The sequence below is a fragment of the Homarus americanus genome, unplaced genomic scaffold (assembly GCF_018991925.1).
Source record: "Homarus americanus isolate GMGI-L3 unplaced genomic scaffold, GMGI_Hamer_2.0 scaffold41626, whole genome shotgun sequence".
NCBI classification, from domain to species: domain Eukaryota; kingdom Metazoa; phylum Arthropoda; class Malacostraca; order Decapoda; family Nephropidae; genus Homarus; species Homarus americanus.
Window position 1 is genome coordinate 477,492 of NW_024711250.1, and position 18,183 is coordinate 495,674.

Sequence of the window (18,183 nt, forward strand, 5' to 3'; positions counted from 1 at the left end):
CTCCCTTCATCTCCCTCCACCACCTCCCTCCATCCTGCACCACTCCTCCAACCCCCCACATCCCACATCCTCCTTCACCTCCTTCCATCCCCCTTCTACTTCCATGCATCCCATCCACATCCTCCTCCATCTCCCTCCATGCCTCCTCCACCTCCCTCCATGACCCATTCACCTTCCTCCACACCTCCCTCCATGCCCCCTCCACCTCTTCCCCCTCCACCTCCCTCCATGACCCCTTCACCTTCCTCCACACCTCCCTCCATGCTCCCTCCACCCCCTCCACCTACCTCTAGCCCCGACAACAACATCCACACTACTACCACTCATCACTATCCTCAGACTCATGTTGTGCATGTGACCTTGTAAGGCAGCTGTTGTTTATATTATGTGTGTTTATTGTTGATCTTTCTTTCCTTCTATCTTTCTTTCTTTCTTTCTTTCTTTCTTTCTATTACCTTAATAATACATGTTATCAGTATACTTTTAAAGGCCAGGTCTGCAAGTTATCACACGTCCAGATTCAGCCAAGTCCAAATCTGACAACACACTGAATCAGCCAAGTCCAAAGATAACATTAGAGTGAATCAGTCGATTACTCTGTCGTGTTAGCGTGTCCCATCTCTCTTAGGGCTCAAGCTAGGGGTCTGGTGAGTGGTGCTGGGGCCAACAGGGTCATCTGCCTCCTCCTCCTCCTCCTCCTTATTCTTCCTCCTCCTCTTCCCCCTCCTCCTCCTCTTCCCCCTCCTCCTCCTCCATCTCTTCCTGCTCCTCCTTTTCCTCCTCCTCTTCTTCTTCCTCTTCTCCTTCCTCTTCTCCTTCCTCCTCCTCTTCTTTAATTTCTTCCACTTTCTCCCCCTCCCATACTTTTTCACCGTCTTTTTTCTTCTTTTTTCTCTTACTCCTCCCCTACCACCTTTCTCCTCCCGCCTCTTTCATTCTCCCCACCTATTTCCTCCCCACTACCTACTTCCTCCTCCTCCCCTCCACCACCTACTTCCTCCTCCTCCCCACCACCACCTACTTCCTCCTCCTCCCCACCACCACCACCTACTTCCTCTTCCCCTTCCCCACCACCCTACTTCCTCCTCCCTTCCCCACCACCTTCCCCACCACCTACTTCCTCACCACCTACTTCCTCCTCCCTTTCCCCACCACCTACTTCCTCACCACCTTCGCCTTCCTCCTGTTACTGAAGAAGGGTATTCCAGGAGAACGCAGTGGTGCCCTACAGTATTGATTGATGGTGGGAGCCTCACATCATCTTGTTAGCGAGGCTCATGAGTCATCAATATCGGTCTGTGACGTCTTAGTCCCCCTGGGAGTCTCATGTAGGAGGGGGGGAGGGAGGGGGGGATGGTGGATAGGGAAGGAGAAAAGGGGGATGGGAGGGAGGTTGAGAGGGTGATGGGACGGAAGGCAGTAGGGAAGTGAGGATGGGAGGGTAGTGAGGATGGTAGGGTAGTGAGGATGGGAGGGAAGGATGATGGGAGGGTAGTGAGGATGGGAGGGAAGGATGATGGGAGGGTAGTGAGGATGGGAGGGTAGTGAGGATGGGAGGGAAGGATGATGGGAGGGTAGTGAGGATAGTGAGGATGGGAGGGAAGGATGATGGGAGGGTAGTGAGGATGGGAGGGTAGTGAGGATGGGAGGGGAGGATGATGGGAGGGTAGTGAGGATGGGAGGGGAGGTAGCTCATCTTATAGAATCCTCTTTACTTCCTACCCTAAATATTTCAATGGACGTCTCTCTTCACGTCCTCTCGTCTGGTCAATCACTTCTACCACATCAAAGCATCATTCACCACCACTTGCTGCCACCTCTTATTGCCACCACTTACTGTCACCTCTTACTGACACCACCTCCTGCCACCTCTTACTGACACCACCTCTTACTGACACCACCTCCTGCCACCTCTTACTGACACCACCTCCTGCCACCTCTTCACCAGCATGTGGGTAGAAGGTCACATTACCCCTGGAGACGTACACAGTCAGGACACCAGAAACAAGACAACAGAAAAAGATAAAAAATAAACAAAAAGACACAAGCAGAAGAAATATTTCAAGAGAACGAGAGAATAATTTTTTTTTACGTGAGAGAGAGACAGAGAGAGAGAGAGAGAGAGAGAGAGAGATTGATTGTGTGTGTTGTCTGTGATCAGTGAAATGAAGGAAACGGGTGGGATAAACCAAAGTCTCTGTCAGTGGTGCCGTGAGTGATCCTGCTGGGCTAGTTTGTGTGTGTGTGTGTGTGTTTGTGTGTGTGTGTGTGTGTGTGTGTGTGTGTGAGTGTGTGTTGCTGGAGTCTCAGGTGTTGGAACAGTCATGTGCCCTCTTGTATTTGATGTTTGATCCACTGCAGTATAATATATCTTTTTAATAGTAACAAAACAATGATTGTCGTTGTGGTGTGTATCTGGTGTTGATTGTTATTGTTAGTGAGATTTTGTCCTCTTATCCAGTCTTTTCTTCTCTTCTCTTCTCTTCTCTTCTCTTCTCTTCTCTTCTCTTCTCTTCTCTTCTCTTCCCTCTCAGCAGCCATCCCTTCACACCTTACCCTTTAACATATTTCCTTCTCATCTTATATTCTCTCAGTCTCTCGTTTCCCTGACCTCCTGTCGTTGTGTGTTTCCTCTCACTGCCTTGGCCCCTGGACCAACTCACACCTGGGGGCATGGGCCGGGGGACGCAGATAGTGGGAGATGGGGGGGGCAAGAGGGAGATACGGCCGGGTCTAAATTGTTTGGGACCGGCGTCACATTTGGAAGTGGTCCAGTCGTCTATTATTCTGGAGGACGATGATGGATGCTGCCCCAGTCACCTCCTAGCCTCCTTCTTGCACTTTAATCCTCTTCCTCCTCTCATTTTTCTCTCCTTTTTGTCATTTCTCCTTTTTTTATTATTACCCGTCTTTATTATCCTTTTCCTTTCATCTTCATAACTCTCTCTCTCTCTCTCTCTCTCTCTCTCTCTCTCTCGTGGTGAGGATTTTCCGGGGCCCAGTGTTAGGTCGTGGCGTGGGAGGCGCTCCAACAACCAGGGAGGAATAACATTGTGGGCGGCCACTTATCAATAGAGCAGAGGTGGTGTGTGTGTGAGAGAGAGAGAGAGGATGGGAGGCGGCAGTTGTAGAGGTTTATAGAGCTGGAGGAGTGAGAGTGCCAGCCAGAGATACTACTTTCTCCTCTATTACTTTTGTCCGTCCGTCTGTCTGTCTGTCTGTCTGTCTGTGTAATAGTTCTTTGAAGTGTTTTATATGAGACTTATTAACCTGTGAGTGGTTACATATTCCCTTTATGTGCTCCAGGATACCATGTGAGACTCTGGGTACAATTGGGATAATTCAGGTAAACATTGTGGGCTTATGCTCCTGAAGGTGGAACTTAGTGTGGAGGATGGTTACGCCGTCCCTCCTACAACGCTCCTTCTTTCTGGATATAATTGCAGAAGTTTTTGCATTCTGCTCGTCCCAGCACAAACTAATCTAGAATTTATCATCGTTGTCGGTAATAGGACGCGACTGTTTTAATTTGTTCCGGTAATGAGTTGTGCGTGTGTCGTGCTCTGACTGTACATGTTGCATCACAGCTGGTACACCGACACTTCACCTGTTACTAGATATGACTGTACAAGTACACCCCAGTTGGTTCACCAGAATCTTGTTGCATGCTTTAAATGCTATTTTTGTGCACTACTGATGGTGCTCAAGCATTTCACCTGATACCTGCACAATTAGGAAAGTGTGGCGGTGTTGGGTTACGAGAGTTTTTAGATCTCCCAAAACAGTTAGTCCTGATAGTCCTGGCAGCTCACTTGATACGCCTTCCGTGTGTGTGTGTGTGTGTGTGTGTGTAACCTTGTCGGTAAAATTGTTTGTCATCGGTCATGCATCACTTAGATGTACAGTCGCCTGCACTTATACCTGGTACAGTGGTTGGCGCATTTTGTGAGATGTGGCAACTCTGTGGGATGTTTATCATCCTTAGTCTGGCTACTATTCCTGGGTTCCGTATGGCCATCGGGAGTTTTAATACGATGTAAACAAACACAGAGTTGTCACATCTCACAAAACCCGCCAGCCACTGTACCAGGTATAAGTGCAAGCGACTGCACGCATTATAAAGTGGTGGGGAGGACAATAGTGTGTATTTATTTTGTCAGGAAAAGTGATCTAAGTTTGCTCAAGTTAGATTATCAACACTCTTGGGGGTAAAGTTTAAACCATAAAAACCTTCCCTGGCCTAATGTAACCAGTCTCTCTCTCTCTCTCTCTCTCTCTCTCTCTCTCTCTCTCTCTCTCTCTCTCTCTCTCTCATTATCTGTTACCGCACATTCTATACCTTCACTTTTCATAAAATATTTCCAGGTTTTATTGTGTAAGTGTAATTAAAAACTGAAGCTAGATATGAAATGAGCTGAGGAAGGAAGGCAAGAAAGAAGGAAGTATTTCTGTTATCAAAAACAAAATGGAATGTTGACTATAAAACTCTCTAATATTAAAAGCTGTTTCCCAAGAATTAACTAACCATTAATAGGTGTTTTCCTCTCCACCATTGTTCAGTATTTTCACAATGTAGATAGATAGAGGGCGGGCGGGCGGGCGGGGAGGGTGGGGGGTTATTTATCACCGACTGAGTCTCCTGTTCGTTGTTTTGTGAATCATTAATCGCATAGTACTGTATAATAAGGCCGTGTAGGAGTACTTCTTATATATAGTGTGTGGGTCTGTATAGGTAAATGTGATTAGGTATTTGTTTGTTGATGTTTTCTTGAGCCATTTTTACTTTTTATTTATTTATTAAATTATTATTATTATTATTATTTTATTATTATTATTATTATTATTATTATTATTATTGTTATTATTATTATTATTGTTGTTGTTGTTGTTGTTGTTGTTTAATTTATTACAGCCGGCCTTACTCTCTCTCTCTCTCTGCAGTACACAGCTATGCAGGTCAGGTGGTGAAGGTTAGGTTTAGGATAGAACAGGCTAGGCTATGCTAGGTTAGGTTAGGTTAGATTAGGCTAGGCAATTCTAGCCAAAGGAACACAGCGATCAGAGGAGAGAGTTTCAATCTGGGGTCCATTCTTATGTTAATGTGGGCGTGTTTTTTCGGCACCGTCAGGAAGAGAGAGAGAGAGTTTTACCTCGGCCAAGACTCACGGTGGTGGCTATTGGCAAGGGGGCCATAATTTGCGACGTACGTGTGTGTGTGTGTGTGTGTGTGTGTGTGTGTGTGTGTGTGTGTGTGTGTGTGTGTGTGTGTGTGTGTGTGTGTGTGTGTGTGTGGAAGGGCTTAAGTCTGACTGTCTGTCTGTTATTAAGTGTTGTAGTAAATTTTAGTGGAGCTCAAACATTTAGGTATAGCTAGTAAAGACTTGCTATTGGAATTACGACTGATAACTATATAAGATGAGGAACAACTGGGGAGTGAGACAGCTGGGAGTAGGAACAACCGGGAGTGAGGAACAGGTGGTGAGGAACAACTGGGGTAGGAACAGCTGGGAGTGAGGAACAACCGGGAGTGAAAGGGGAACAACTGGTAGTAGAGGAACAACTGGGAGTGAACAGCCGGAGTGAGGAACAACTGGGAGTGAGGAACAACCGGGAGTGAGGAACAACTGGGAGTGAGGAACAACTGGGAGTGAGGAACAACTGGGAGTGAGGAACAACTGGGAGTGAGGAACAACTGGGAGTGAGGAACAACTGGGAGTGAGGAACAACCGGGAGTGAGAAACAACCGGGAGTGAGGAACAACTGGGAGTGAGGAACAACTGAGAGTGAGGAACAACTGGGAGTGAGAAACAACCGGGAGTGAGGAACAACCGGGAGTGAGGAACAACTGGGAGTGAGGAACAACTGGGAGTGAGAAACAACCGGGAGTGAGGAACAACTGGGAGTGAGGAACAACTGAGAGTGAGGAACATTAACGGAGGCGAGGTGTTCTTATGTTCCGTATGGCTGTCGGTTCATGTTCCACCATGTTCCACCTGTCACTTGTGGAGGACAGGTGTGGACAGTGTTACTCAGGGCTGTCTACTGCAACTTAAACCCCCAATCAACCCAGCTGTGAAACCTCTATTTAACGGACTATATGGAGAGGAAATTCCGTTATATCGAGGATCCTGTAGATGTGAAAACCTCCATTTAACGAACTATATAGACATAATCTAACGGATTATAAGGAGATAAAAGTCCGTTATATGGAGGTTTCACTGTACCGGGGTTTAGGGGGGGGGGTTAGTATAAACAGTGAGAGGTTATGTTCATCAGTGGACAGGTGTGTTGAACCAGGGACGGGAGAGGTGGTTTTGGGGTTAATCTTAATCACTCCTGAAGACAAAGGAACAACCTGTAATATCTGGATCCTTAATTACTCTTCCTTTCTTCCTTTGTGTTTGTCTTAGTATCCTTGTTCACCTATTCCTCTCCTGTTATCATCCTTGTGTGTGTGTGTGTGTGTGTGTGTGTGTGTGTGTGTGTGTGTGTGTGTGTGTGTGTGTGTGTGTGTGTGTATGTAATAATATGTAATATTAATAAAAATAATAATAATAATAATAATAATAATAATTAACGGTTTATTGAAAGAGCATGGCAGCCGGAAGGCTGAAAATATACAGTTGCATAATTGGGGAATGGGTCTCTTGATTTACAAATATTATACAAGTAACATAAGTGATATCAATATGATATATAATGACTAGGTGGGGAGAAGGTCATACTACAGGGCATTTCAACATAGTGACAGTGCAAAAGGTAAGATTGACTGGGAGTGAATACACTGGTTGATTACAGTTTATTGATAATTTTTACAATGGTTGGGACTGGGCTGTTCTTATAACGATCAGTTCGTGCTTGTGTGGGCTGGATGCGGTTGTGGTGTCGAACAGCAATTCTCGGGCGAGGGATCTCGGGTGGTATTAGGAGCCTGTATCGAGGATGGTGCAGAAGCTTCTCACCAAATTTGCAGATGAGGTCGTGGTGATGGTCAGAGAGAGCCGAGAGGGTCAGTGTGTTGAGCGCTTCTTGATATGTGGAGTAGGAAGGGGAGAGAATAATCTTGCATGCCCTCTTTTGCACTTTTTTAGGTGTTTACGTTGTTTGGCATTTAGGGAGGAAGACCAGGTGGGGGAGGCATAGGTGAGCTTGGGAAGTATGAATGTTGAGTAAACACTGAGGAGCTCGGGCGCAGGAACTCAGAGGGACTTGAGTCGGCGGAGGAGGTGGAGACGGAAACTGAAGGATTTGACAACTTCACTGACGCGTGTTTTCCAATTTAGTTTGTTGTCTATGGTGACGCCGAGGAGCTTAGTGGAATCTACAACCTGGAGTGTGTTGGGACCTAAAGTAATGGAAGGGGGTGGGACAACGTGTGTGTGTCTGTGCTGCTGGTCAATATTGCAACCTGGTGTTACTCTCGGCTCTGGCTTGACTGTTTATTCATTCATGTTGGTTATGTCGGTGTCATGATGGAGGCTTCGTGTTAGTGGTGATGGTGGCGTGTGCTGCCCCTCCCTCCCCTCACCTACCTCCTTCCTCTCACCCATATCCCTCGCTCACCCACCACCTCTAACCCACCACCTTCCCCTCACCCACATACCCTCCCCCCACATCACCTCCCACTCTGATCCCCCATCTACCCCCCCTGTGCTAACTTGGCCTTGTTAACTAACCTGTGATATTTTGTCTTTCCACAGATACCAGTCTTCGTGAGTATCCCCGTGTTGGCTGGGCTGGGCAGGGCAGGGTAGGATAGACCATGGTTACTGTGCATCCCCCCCCTCCCTCCCGTTCTCCTATACTGACTGTGCTGTACTCAAGTCTTACCTCCTGCTACCGTCGTGCATGATGCCCCTCGTGTCCCCTGCTTGATGATTTAACACACACACACACACGCACACATACAGACACACAGGCACAGCACATCATAATACAAGCACACATAGTACAGCACATCATTACACACACACACACACACACACACACACACACACCTCGCCCTACTCCCTCCTCACTCTTTCTTGTGTATATAAAAAGAGCTAAGTATAATTAACACAACAACTCAGTATGCGACAGGACTCACTAATACAGGTGAGAGTGTCAGGGGAGGAGGACCGCGCGGCGCCTCACTCACAGTATCTCACCTGTCTGTGTACCAAACCTTTCAGCCAGTGATGAGGGGAATAAGATGGAGGACTAGGGAGGTGTTTGTGTACAAGAGTTACTTTCATTTTGTTTTTCTATTAACACACACAGGTTGTAGTTGCCTGTAGTGTAAAAGATTTCACATTATAGCCGAGTATAGGGAGACTTCAGCATAGTCTGGGTGTGACCTGATACAGAGACAAATGTGTGACACCCATTTTAGTGTGAGTTTATTGACCTCTGTTGCCTGTACGTTTATCACACAATACCATTTTTTTCTCTCTCTAGGTAATCTGTCTTATTCTACACTCACTCGTCACACCACAACACGAATCATCCTAATTGGTCCTGGTTATTAGTGTGAGTATAGTGGTATTGTGTCTCGCACCGTGATTGGTTAGTCAATACAGCGAGGAGAAGGTAATGGTTGGTGTTAGTCGTGCTCCAATACCAATAATACTCCCCTACTTGATCCAGTTCCCCTGTATCAACACTGGTGATTTGAACCGCCCTGCCTCGCCTCGCTCCTTCCTGGTACCTCACTCTTAAAACTGTCCCTAATAATCTACTTTGGTAATAGTAATATTTCTTGTATTATAATTTTACTGTATGGGCCTGATATGGGGGTATAAGTTGTCCTCTTGTGTGTAAAAAATGGTTTAAAAGTTTTCTATCTGTAGTGACATAAAAGGTAACCAACTACTCACTCTTGGCAATTTACTAAAGGGGGAAACTTGAGGGGGAATTCTTCTTCAACGTGTCGACGATTTGATTAGCAACGTGTCAAGCGGATTAAAACCAAACTAATCCTTAACCTAAGTGAGATATGGCTGATTGACTGACTGACTGACTGACTGATTGATTGATTGATTGATTGACTGACTGACTGACTTATTGACCCTCACATCTCTCAGAACCTGGTTGAGTGAGGGAGGAGTGGCGCTAAGCTGTCTATACCTACCTCCCTCCCTTACTTTCATGTCCAGGAAAGCTTTATACCTCCTGTGCTCGCCTGAAGTGTGTCACCGACGTTTAACCTTAAGAAATGGAAATGGAAAAAAAATATGTCTTGTAGAGTTAGATGGAAATTTAGGTAAAGGTGTATACTGGGGCAGAAGAAGTAAAGAAACAAACAAAAAGTGGACAGAGAATGTAGAAGAACTGCACAAAAACAACGATAAAGAGTGTAAATAAGGAAACAAAAAGGAAATCAAATTGAAGTTTCTGATTTGGGAAACAAGTTGAGGCAGCATTGAAAAATATAATAATAGAAGCCTGTGGGATTGATCAGCTTTTAATAGAATTTCTAAAAACAAATTATCAAAAATAGAATTAAAAGTTGGATAGAAAAGAAGGCATGTAACTATTTTGGTGAAGATCATTTATACTGCTAAGAAAACAAGTGAAATACCAAGGTCGACTGAAATAACGACAATGTGTAAATATATAGAATGAGGCCTATGAGTTACTTAGGCCATGTGATACGAAATAAGGGGATGATAGTAGTGGAGATATTAATGGGTTAAAAGTGAAGGTATGAGGGGTCAGGTGAAGGTAAGTAAAATCTCTGTTCCCGGCGATTTGTAAACACAGCCCTGACAGTATGGGTGGGTGGTCGGGTGGGTTGGTGGGTGGCCAGTATGCTCTCTCTCTCTCTCTCTCTCTCTCTCTCTCTCTCTCTCTCTCTCTCTCTCTCTCTCTCTCTCTCTCTCTCTCTCTCTCTCTCTCTCTCTCTCTCTCTCTCTCTCTCTCTCTCTCTCTCTCTCTCTCGCTTTATATACTGTGTGTGTCTTACCATCATCCCACGGCCACCTTACCTCATTATCCCGCCACTCTCTGCTCCTCCACGCAGCCTCCATACTAACCAAAACTACCCCCGTCAAGAGCCCCCTACCCACCCACCTCCCTCGTGATTTCACACAGCAATCCTGCTAAAACATCCCCTGGGTCTGGGTAGATTAGCTGGGTGACTTTCAGCGTTGAAAATTCCCAAGCGTCTCTGTTTTTAAGTTTGTCATTCCTGGAGACTTGCTGGGGTGGAGGAGGTGAGGTTGGGGGAGTGAGGTGGAGTAAGTGCGGGGAGGGATGAGCCCTGGTATGATGGTGCAGATTTTTTTTTTCTGGGTAGGGCGATGTTGGTGGATAGTGTTGGTGGTGTTGGAGGATTCTATGTGGGGATGTTGGTGATGATGGTGTAGTAGTGTTGGAGATCGTGAGTGAGTACTGGAATGTTGATTACCTCTTAGACTGGATGCTTAATGTGCTACCTGCAGTACACCTTCAGCACTTTCACCATAACCTTCACCACCAGCACTTAATCCTTCACCTTCACATACACCTTCAGTACCAACACCTACAGTCCTACACCTACCACACCTACACCTACCACACCTACACCTACCACACCTACCACACCTACACCTACCACACCTACACCTTCGGTTCCTTATATAGACGTTGATGCGTCCCCTTTAAATCTTCCCTCGTTAAACCATCTTTTAAACGGCCATAACCCCTCCCTCCTCCCTCCTCCTCCCATCCCCATCCCCATCCCTCCCCATCCCTCCCTCCTCCTCCCTCCCTCTTAACTCCATTCCTCTCCTGACATGGATTGATATTTCAAGGAAAGCAGGAAGTCATCATCGTGTGTGTGTGTGTGTGTGTGTGTGTGTGTGTGTGTGTGTGTGTGTGGCTGTGTGTGTGTGTGTGTGTGTGTGTGTGTGTGTGTGTGTGTAATGTGTGTAATGTGTGTCGTATTAATGTGTGTGTGTGTGTGTGTGTGTGTGTGTGTGTGTGTAATAATGTGTGTGTGTGTGTGTGTGTGTGTGTGTGTGTGTGTGTGTGTGTGTGTGTGTGTGTGTGTGTGTGTGTGTGTGTGTGTGTGTGTGTGTGTGTGTGTGTGTGTGTGTGTGTGTGTGTATTGGCCAATGTGTGTGTGTGTGTGTGTGTGTGTGTGTGTGTGTGTGTGTGTGTGTGGCTGTGTGTGTGTGTGTGTTGTGTGTGTGTGTGTGTGTGTGTGTGTGTGTGTGTGTGTGTGTGTGTGTGTGTGTGTGTGTGTGTGTGTGTGTGTGTGTGTGTGTGTGTGTGTGTGTGTGTGTGTGTGTGTGTGTGTGTGTGTGTGTGTGTGTGTGTGTGTGTGTGTGTGTGTGTGTGTGTGTGTGTGTGTGTGTGTGTGTGTGTGTGTGTGTGTGTGTGTGTGTGTGTGTGTGTGTGTGTGTGTGTGTGTGTGTGTGTGTGTGTGTGTGTGTGTGTGTGTGTGTGTGTGTGTGTGTGTGTGTGTGTGTGTGTGTGTGTGTGTGTGTGTGTGTGTGTGTGTGTGTGTGTGTGTGTGTGTGTGTGTGTGTGTGTGTGTGTGTGTGAAAGGTTATATGGAGTGAACTTAAAAGATAAATTGCTTCGGTGTGTCGTAGTTGGGCTCATTACCGGTGTACTTTTCGTCTTTGTCCTCTCGGGTACTTAATATTTTTGTTCTTGTTTTTTCTGTTTACATCGGGATTTTATATTTTATTTATTCGTTATTTTGTGTTTTCGTTTCGTTCGTCTCTATCCACATAATATTTCTTCGTTATTTTTCCTTCAGGTTTCGTTCATTTTTATCTAGTTGTCATTTTTTATTATTTATTATATTAGATCGTGAGAAAGTTTGGGTAAATTTAAATAATTCCACCTTAAGGTGTTTCGAGAAGTAATACTTAACCATCGCAATAATAATAATAATAATAATAATAATAATAATAATAATAATAATATTAATGGAGGCGAGTATCAGTGTTAATAAGTCACTGTCTTCATAGGCGTGGCGGGCCTCACTGACCACTGATATTTGCATTATTATCATGTGCATACCTGGATCTAATTGAGCTATTTTAACGAGTACTGGTGTTGACTTTTACTCGACAGGTAGAACAAGGTATAGAATATTGTCACTCAGGTAAGATTAATGTGCTATTATTATTATTATTATTATTATTATTATTATTATTATTATTATTATTAGTAGTAGTAGTAGTAGTAGTATATATTTATTTATTTTGCGTGTTCGTTATGCAGCAGCCGGAGCCATAAATAATAGTATTGGCGGGAAGGAATCAGTGAGCGGTACACGGTAGAGCTCCGTGGTTGTGGTTCCTCCGACACTTTTCACCCAGATTTAACTGTCGTTTAATTTTTATCTCAAGACAAATTTCTACGAGTGTGGGTAATTATAGCAACTTTTCTCCTCGGTATAAAGGAGCATAAGAACAGTTTAAAATTACCTTTGATGTTTTTATATACCAGCTCGGGCCCGTAGGCATGACCTACTTGCCGCCTCATAAGGAAAATAAAGTTCCTTAAAACTTTTATTTTTCAAGTTGGTTCTTTGTTTAATGAGTTTTTTATTATGATTTTTTTATTCGTAGTAATGTTACAGGTTTTTGGAATATGTTACTGTTAAGAGTTATATATAGTTTATTTTATCAAGCTGTAGCGCCACTCGTTTTCTGCTTCATGTGTGGCTACCTCCCCCAGTACAGGTGTTCATAAGTCATTGTCAGACCACAGGATAACGGGGATTATTGTGTCGCCTCTCTACTACGGACTCCTCTTACCCCCTCCCCTCCCCTCCCCTGAGAAGACAATATTCCTAGCTCGTTTGAATACCAAATTGCCCCGTTTGTTTACAGTCTTGAATGTGGGAGATAGATATTATGGATGTTCCCTCCTGCTGGGTCAGTCAACACCGTTGTTCCCACTGACTGCTGAAATTTCCAACTGCTATTGAGTGTTCGTGTCGGTGTAGTTCTCGATTCCCAGCCGTAACTCGTGAGGTTATCAGATTTATTACACACTACGTCGTGCATACCTCTGGTGGCCTCCTGGCGCCTGTGGTAGGAATTTAGATTCACGGGAACCCCTAGTGAGGAAGGTTGAGGAGTAAGGAGAGGCTCGGCTCCACGCAACAGCTGGGCACCGCTGTTTGTTATGACTTTCTGATAAAACTTACACCCGTTCAGCCTCTCCTGTTTACTCTGGCTCACTAGGAAAAATGTAGCTCTGTGTGTGTGTGTGTGTGTGTGTGTGTGTGTGTGTGTGTGTGTGTGTGTGTGTGTGTGTGTGTGTGTGTGTGTGTGTGTGTGTGTGTGTGTGTGTGTGTGTGTGTGTGATGAAAAAGTTAAAATAAGATGAGTAACGTCTAGATAGCTTCACGGTAGTATGAGGTGTTGCGGGAAGAGAGAGTTGGGTGAAGTATCTCTGACATTCTACACTCGCTAAAGTTCCCGGAATTAAGTTAAGAACTGTTAGTGGTCTTAGTTGGTGTGGTGGTGGGGGTAATTCTGGAGGAGGTGAGGAGGTCTCGACAATATTACTAGGAAACATCTGGTGGTGAAGGTGAAGGTGAAACTAGTCATGATAAAGGTGATGGTGAGGATCTTACTACGCCACACGTTACTATATCAGTCTTGAGGACACACAGTAACTCAACCTCACCAAAAAAAAACAACAAATTCCTCCAGTACCTTAAGTGAACTATTCCGGGACACAGGTGAGAGAAACAACATATTTACCTGTGGAGATAATAGTGATAAAAAGATAAGATGGTCCAAGTTGTTGTAGTGGTGGAAGTGCGCATTAGTCCGAGATATGATTAACAGGTACTTGAATAACAGGTAAGCCCAAAATGACATTGTTTACCTTGGCATCATTTCGACAGGTGTAAAAGCTTATTGAGAGTATAAGAGTATTTTATTAAGGATAGGTCTTTCAGCTTAGGGTGGGTCGCTTACCTGACTTGGAAAATAAACTTTAGGAGAGAGAGCGAGAGAGAGAGAGAGAGCGAGCGAGCAAGAGAGAGAGAGAGAGAGAGAGAGAGAGAGAGAGAGAGAGAGAGAGAGATCCAAGCTTCCAGACAGGTAACTCGAGACGCGAGGAATGTTGATGATTATAATCTACAGGTTGGCTCATAGGTCTCACACCATGGGACGATTAATATCCTCTCTCTCTCTCTCTCTCTCTCTCTCTCTCTCTCTCTCTCTCTCTCTCTCATTTAACAATGTTGCCATCTCTAATAATAATAATAATAAAAAAGCTTCAGTTCACACAATGATGAGAACAATGACTCTTATAGGACACCACCCTCCCTCCACAGACAGACAGACAGAGTGAATTACCCCCATCCTGTCTTTAAAAAGTTATCCAGAATGGTGAGGTAATCCGATAACCCAACCCCTCACACACCCCCTCACCCCCACTTCCCCCCTCCCAGCCCCTCCCCCTCCCAGCCCCTCCCGTCTCCCGAAGCGCCGCCTTAATCATCCTGGGAACACAAACATAATGGTTATCAAGTTTCCGCTGTCAACTGGGTACGTAAAGTGATTAGTACTAAACACCTATGCAACATGTCGGGTCAACTAGGAAAAAAAATAGAGGGACAATAATGAAGTAATTAGCCGTTAATGACGTGCTATTAACCTTGTCGTAATGATGATTCTGCTTGTGTGTGTGTGTGTTAATTTCCGGGTTAAAATTACAAGAAACTGACTAATTTTCAGGTCAACGTAATAATCCAGCATTTACCTTTTAATTAGGTTTGTTAATATGGGCTGTATACCTGTACCGTATGTGTGGGAAATGACTGTAAAGCGATGGTGATGGTGGTAGTGGTGGTGGTGCTGGTGGTGCTGGTGGTGGTGGTGGTGGTGGTGATGGTGCTGGTGGTGCTGGTTGTGGTGATGGTGGTGCTGATGAGGAAGATCATCATCATCATCATCATCATGGTGATGATGATGAAGTGTTACCAGGTTATGCAAGCTGTCTGTTTTACAACTGTTTTGATGAATAAGATAAAGAGGAGGGAAGCAGAGAGAGAGAGAGAGAGAGAGAGAGAGAGAGAGAGAGAGAGAGAGAGAGAGAGAGAGAGAGAGAGACTGCACCCCTCAGTACACCCCTTGAACCGCCTGACCTTAGAAGACGATTATTATTTAAAGCTGGTTTAATTATCACAGTTTAGAGGTGAATGATGACCGGACCTTTTAATTATCTCATTACCAGGTGATAAACGAGGGAGATAGTGTGTGTGTGTGTGTGTGTGTGTGTGTGGCGGAGATTGTAAACACATGAAAGTTTTGATGGATGACGAGTATACAAATGTGGGGAGGGGGGGGGTGAGCACAGATTAAGAAGATCTCACGAGGTCTACCAACCAAGGTCTCTCTCTCTCTCTCTCTCATTGTATACTATGTGTCTTATCATCACCCTTGTCTGCTTCTCCCTCCCTCCACCCTCCTCCTCTACCTCCTTTGTTACTTCCTTGTGTCCACCGACCTTCCACAGGCTCCTCCTCCCTATCATTCCTTCACACCACATACCCCTCCTCCCCCCACCACCTCACACCACTACCCCTCCTGGTACACCCACCCCCCACTACCCCTCCTGGCACACCCCAACTTCCCTCGGTGCCAAGTTAAGTCAACTTTGATGGCCCCATAAAAGTGGCATCAGGTGAATGGGGTGGGACCTGTGTCACCGCCGCTGGCCAGTAAAACCGACCTCACTGACAAGTTGTATACGGACAAATAGCGTCAAATAAATCCCCCCGGGTGTGTTGAGGGGTAGGTTGGGGGATGAGGGGGAGGGCTGAGGGGTATGTTGGGGGGGTAGGGACAGGGAAGTGGAGGGGAGGGATTTTTGTCGACTCCCTTCTTAAAAAAATCCCTCTGATGGTTGGAGGATTTTGCAACTGGCGTCTGTAACAGGGGGGTGGAGGAAGGGATTTCTGCTGTGAATATTGCTGTAATTTCGGTTTATCTCTTGGGTGGGGGGTATTAGTGGTGCGGCGTGGGGGAGGAAGTGCCCCAATGCCTGGTGGTGTCGGGGCTCATCTGGGATATTGCCACATTCGATATAGAAGGAATAATCTTATAGCTTTACGGTAATTGTGTCTGGGTCGGGGAGGTCGTTGTAGCGGACCCAGCCTGCGAATTGCTCCATTTTACCTTATCGATGGCCAGTCTGGACGGGATATTGTTGCTGTTAGTCTCAGTATAGGGATTATGCCATGTGTCGTAGATGACGGGATAGTGTGTGTGTGTGAGGACGAAAAGATTAAAAATGTTCCCACACGTGTCCATGAGCAAAAATAACACACACACACAAGTCTTCGTTGACTCGTCCTTGTTTAGCACCAGGAATGTGGGGTATGTGGCGCGAGGGTCATATGTAAACATCAATGATAAGGAGACAGGCATTGATAACAAGCCGAGCGAGGGAGAGTAGTTTGAGGCGAGGTAGGATGGTGGCAGGTGACACTCATCTCTCCCCCTGCACCAGTACTACACGTGTTCCCTCTCACCTCCCCACCCAGGTGACAGTCTCTTACAGGTAATTGTTGCCTAATCGCTGTTAAACGCCTCGACTCCCCGTTTCAAGCGAGTGTTGTTGTTGTTATTGTTGCTGTTTTCATCCCAGTGGTATATAGAAACAAATGTACTTGTGGTTTGGTTAATGGTGGTTACGTTTGGTGTGTGGGGGCTGTAAGGAGGCATTTCGGTGGTTACGTTTGGTGTGTGGGGGCTGTAAGGAGGCATTTCGGTGTTGATGGTTGTGTGTGTGTGTTAGTCTCAGTTTTGTATCACTGACGTAGTGGAGTAAATGTTTCAACTGGCGTCCATCATGTGTTATTGGTTTAGTCACCTTTAGTGGTGTGTTGTATCTCTGAGCGTGAAGAGTGAGGTGTGGGGCGCTGTGACACGGATTGTGATGGTGACTGAAAATGAGATATTACAAATGGACCGGAAAATAATATGATGTTACAACTTACTGAAAATGATGTTTTATAATGATGAATAATGAATCGATATTAATCTTTGTAATGCATACTGAAACGTGGGTATAATGAAAGTGAAATGAATTATGTTTTACGGAAGTGTTATTGAAGAAAGTCTTGCCACATACAGTATGACTCATCACCAACCAACACCAAGAACACAATCAGTTATCTCAGGTGTTTCCAGTTCGGTGTGATAGTTGTGTGTACACCTGTGACGTAATGTTTGTTGTGACACTGTAAACACTCACAGGTCAGATGATCTTCATCTCTGGGTTTGTGGGTCTAAGAGGTCATATATGTTAAGCTAAGGGGAGACGGATGGACAATGAATTAGCATTAACTTGGTTTATTAATTTACACCTGAGGTTAAATTGACTCACCTGAAGTTATAAGTGTTACTTGAAGTATGTCCGGGAGTTAAAACGTAAGTATTGTCTGGAGAACGGAAGGTTATTTATATTAATGTTTTTTTAGTACGTAGATTTATATATTTAATTGGGTTTTTATACCACTAGCCCTCTTAGACTCGCTTATAAGATCTGTGTACACCCCGGAAGAGAGTGCTGTAAATATAACTCACAAACACAACAATTAGTGACGTTTACAGACCCACATTAACAATGATGGGAGCGGCAGTGGGGGTGCTGCTGGCTAGTCCCGTGGCCTTCCCTCCCTCCTTCACTGTGGACTGACTGACTGACCATGAGCTGAGGTGCCTTGGTGTTGTTGACGTGGTGTTAAGTTTGTGTCTCCTTTGATGTACTACGTAACGTGGACCTTCCTTACCCTGTCACTGTGATTGGTCAGCGTCGCGACACCAACACACACAGCTGGCCAGTGATAACCTTCGTGTATAAGTGTGTTCCTTGTTAACTGTGTGTGTGTGTAATTGGTTGGTTTTGATGATGTTGCAGTCTACCATTTTTGCACTGAACTGGTAGTAGATCATCCCTCCACACCTCCACACACGGTAGTCATTAGCAGACCAGTCCCCGCGGTGATGTGTAACTGGGAAGTAGGTCAATTACACGAGTCATTTGAGAAAGTCAAGCACCATTTATCAGACTTACATAACTACGTCACGTCCACTCCAGCGCTGAAGAAATGTGGCGGATATTAGCGATGACTTACTGCCACCAGCCGTCGATAATCCTGCCAGCCTACCTCTGAGTCAGGTTACCAAATCACACTGCCACTTTTCATGGTAAATATCTGCCAGAGCAATGTGT

General features: G+C 45.3%; 1 protein-coding gene across 14 annotated transcripts in view; it reads left to right on the top strand.

Annotated features, from left to right (window-relative positions):
- The window catches only part of LOC121862231 (BTB/POZ domain-containing protein 10-like), a 156,030-nt gene that overhangs the window by 105,733 nt on the left and 32,114 nt on the right, over positions 1-18,183 (top strand). For 7 of the 14 annotated variants that reach the window (XM_042360443.1, XM_042360707.1, XM_042360357.1 and 4 more), the window contains one exon: positions 7,701-7,712. The exons of 2 other annotated variants lie outside the window; for them this stretch is intronic. In XM_042360443.1, the coding sequence (XP_042216377.1) occupies positions 7,701-7,712 (12 nt within the window). Of the gene's footprint in view, positions 1-7,700; positions 7,751-8,442; positions 8,509-16,402; positions 16,507-18,183 lie in introns of those variants that run through there. 5 more of the 14 variants (XM_042360922.1, XM_042360848.1, XM_042361293.1 and 2 more) reach the window with 4 other exon arrangements.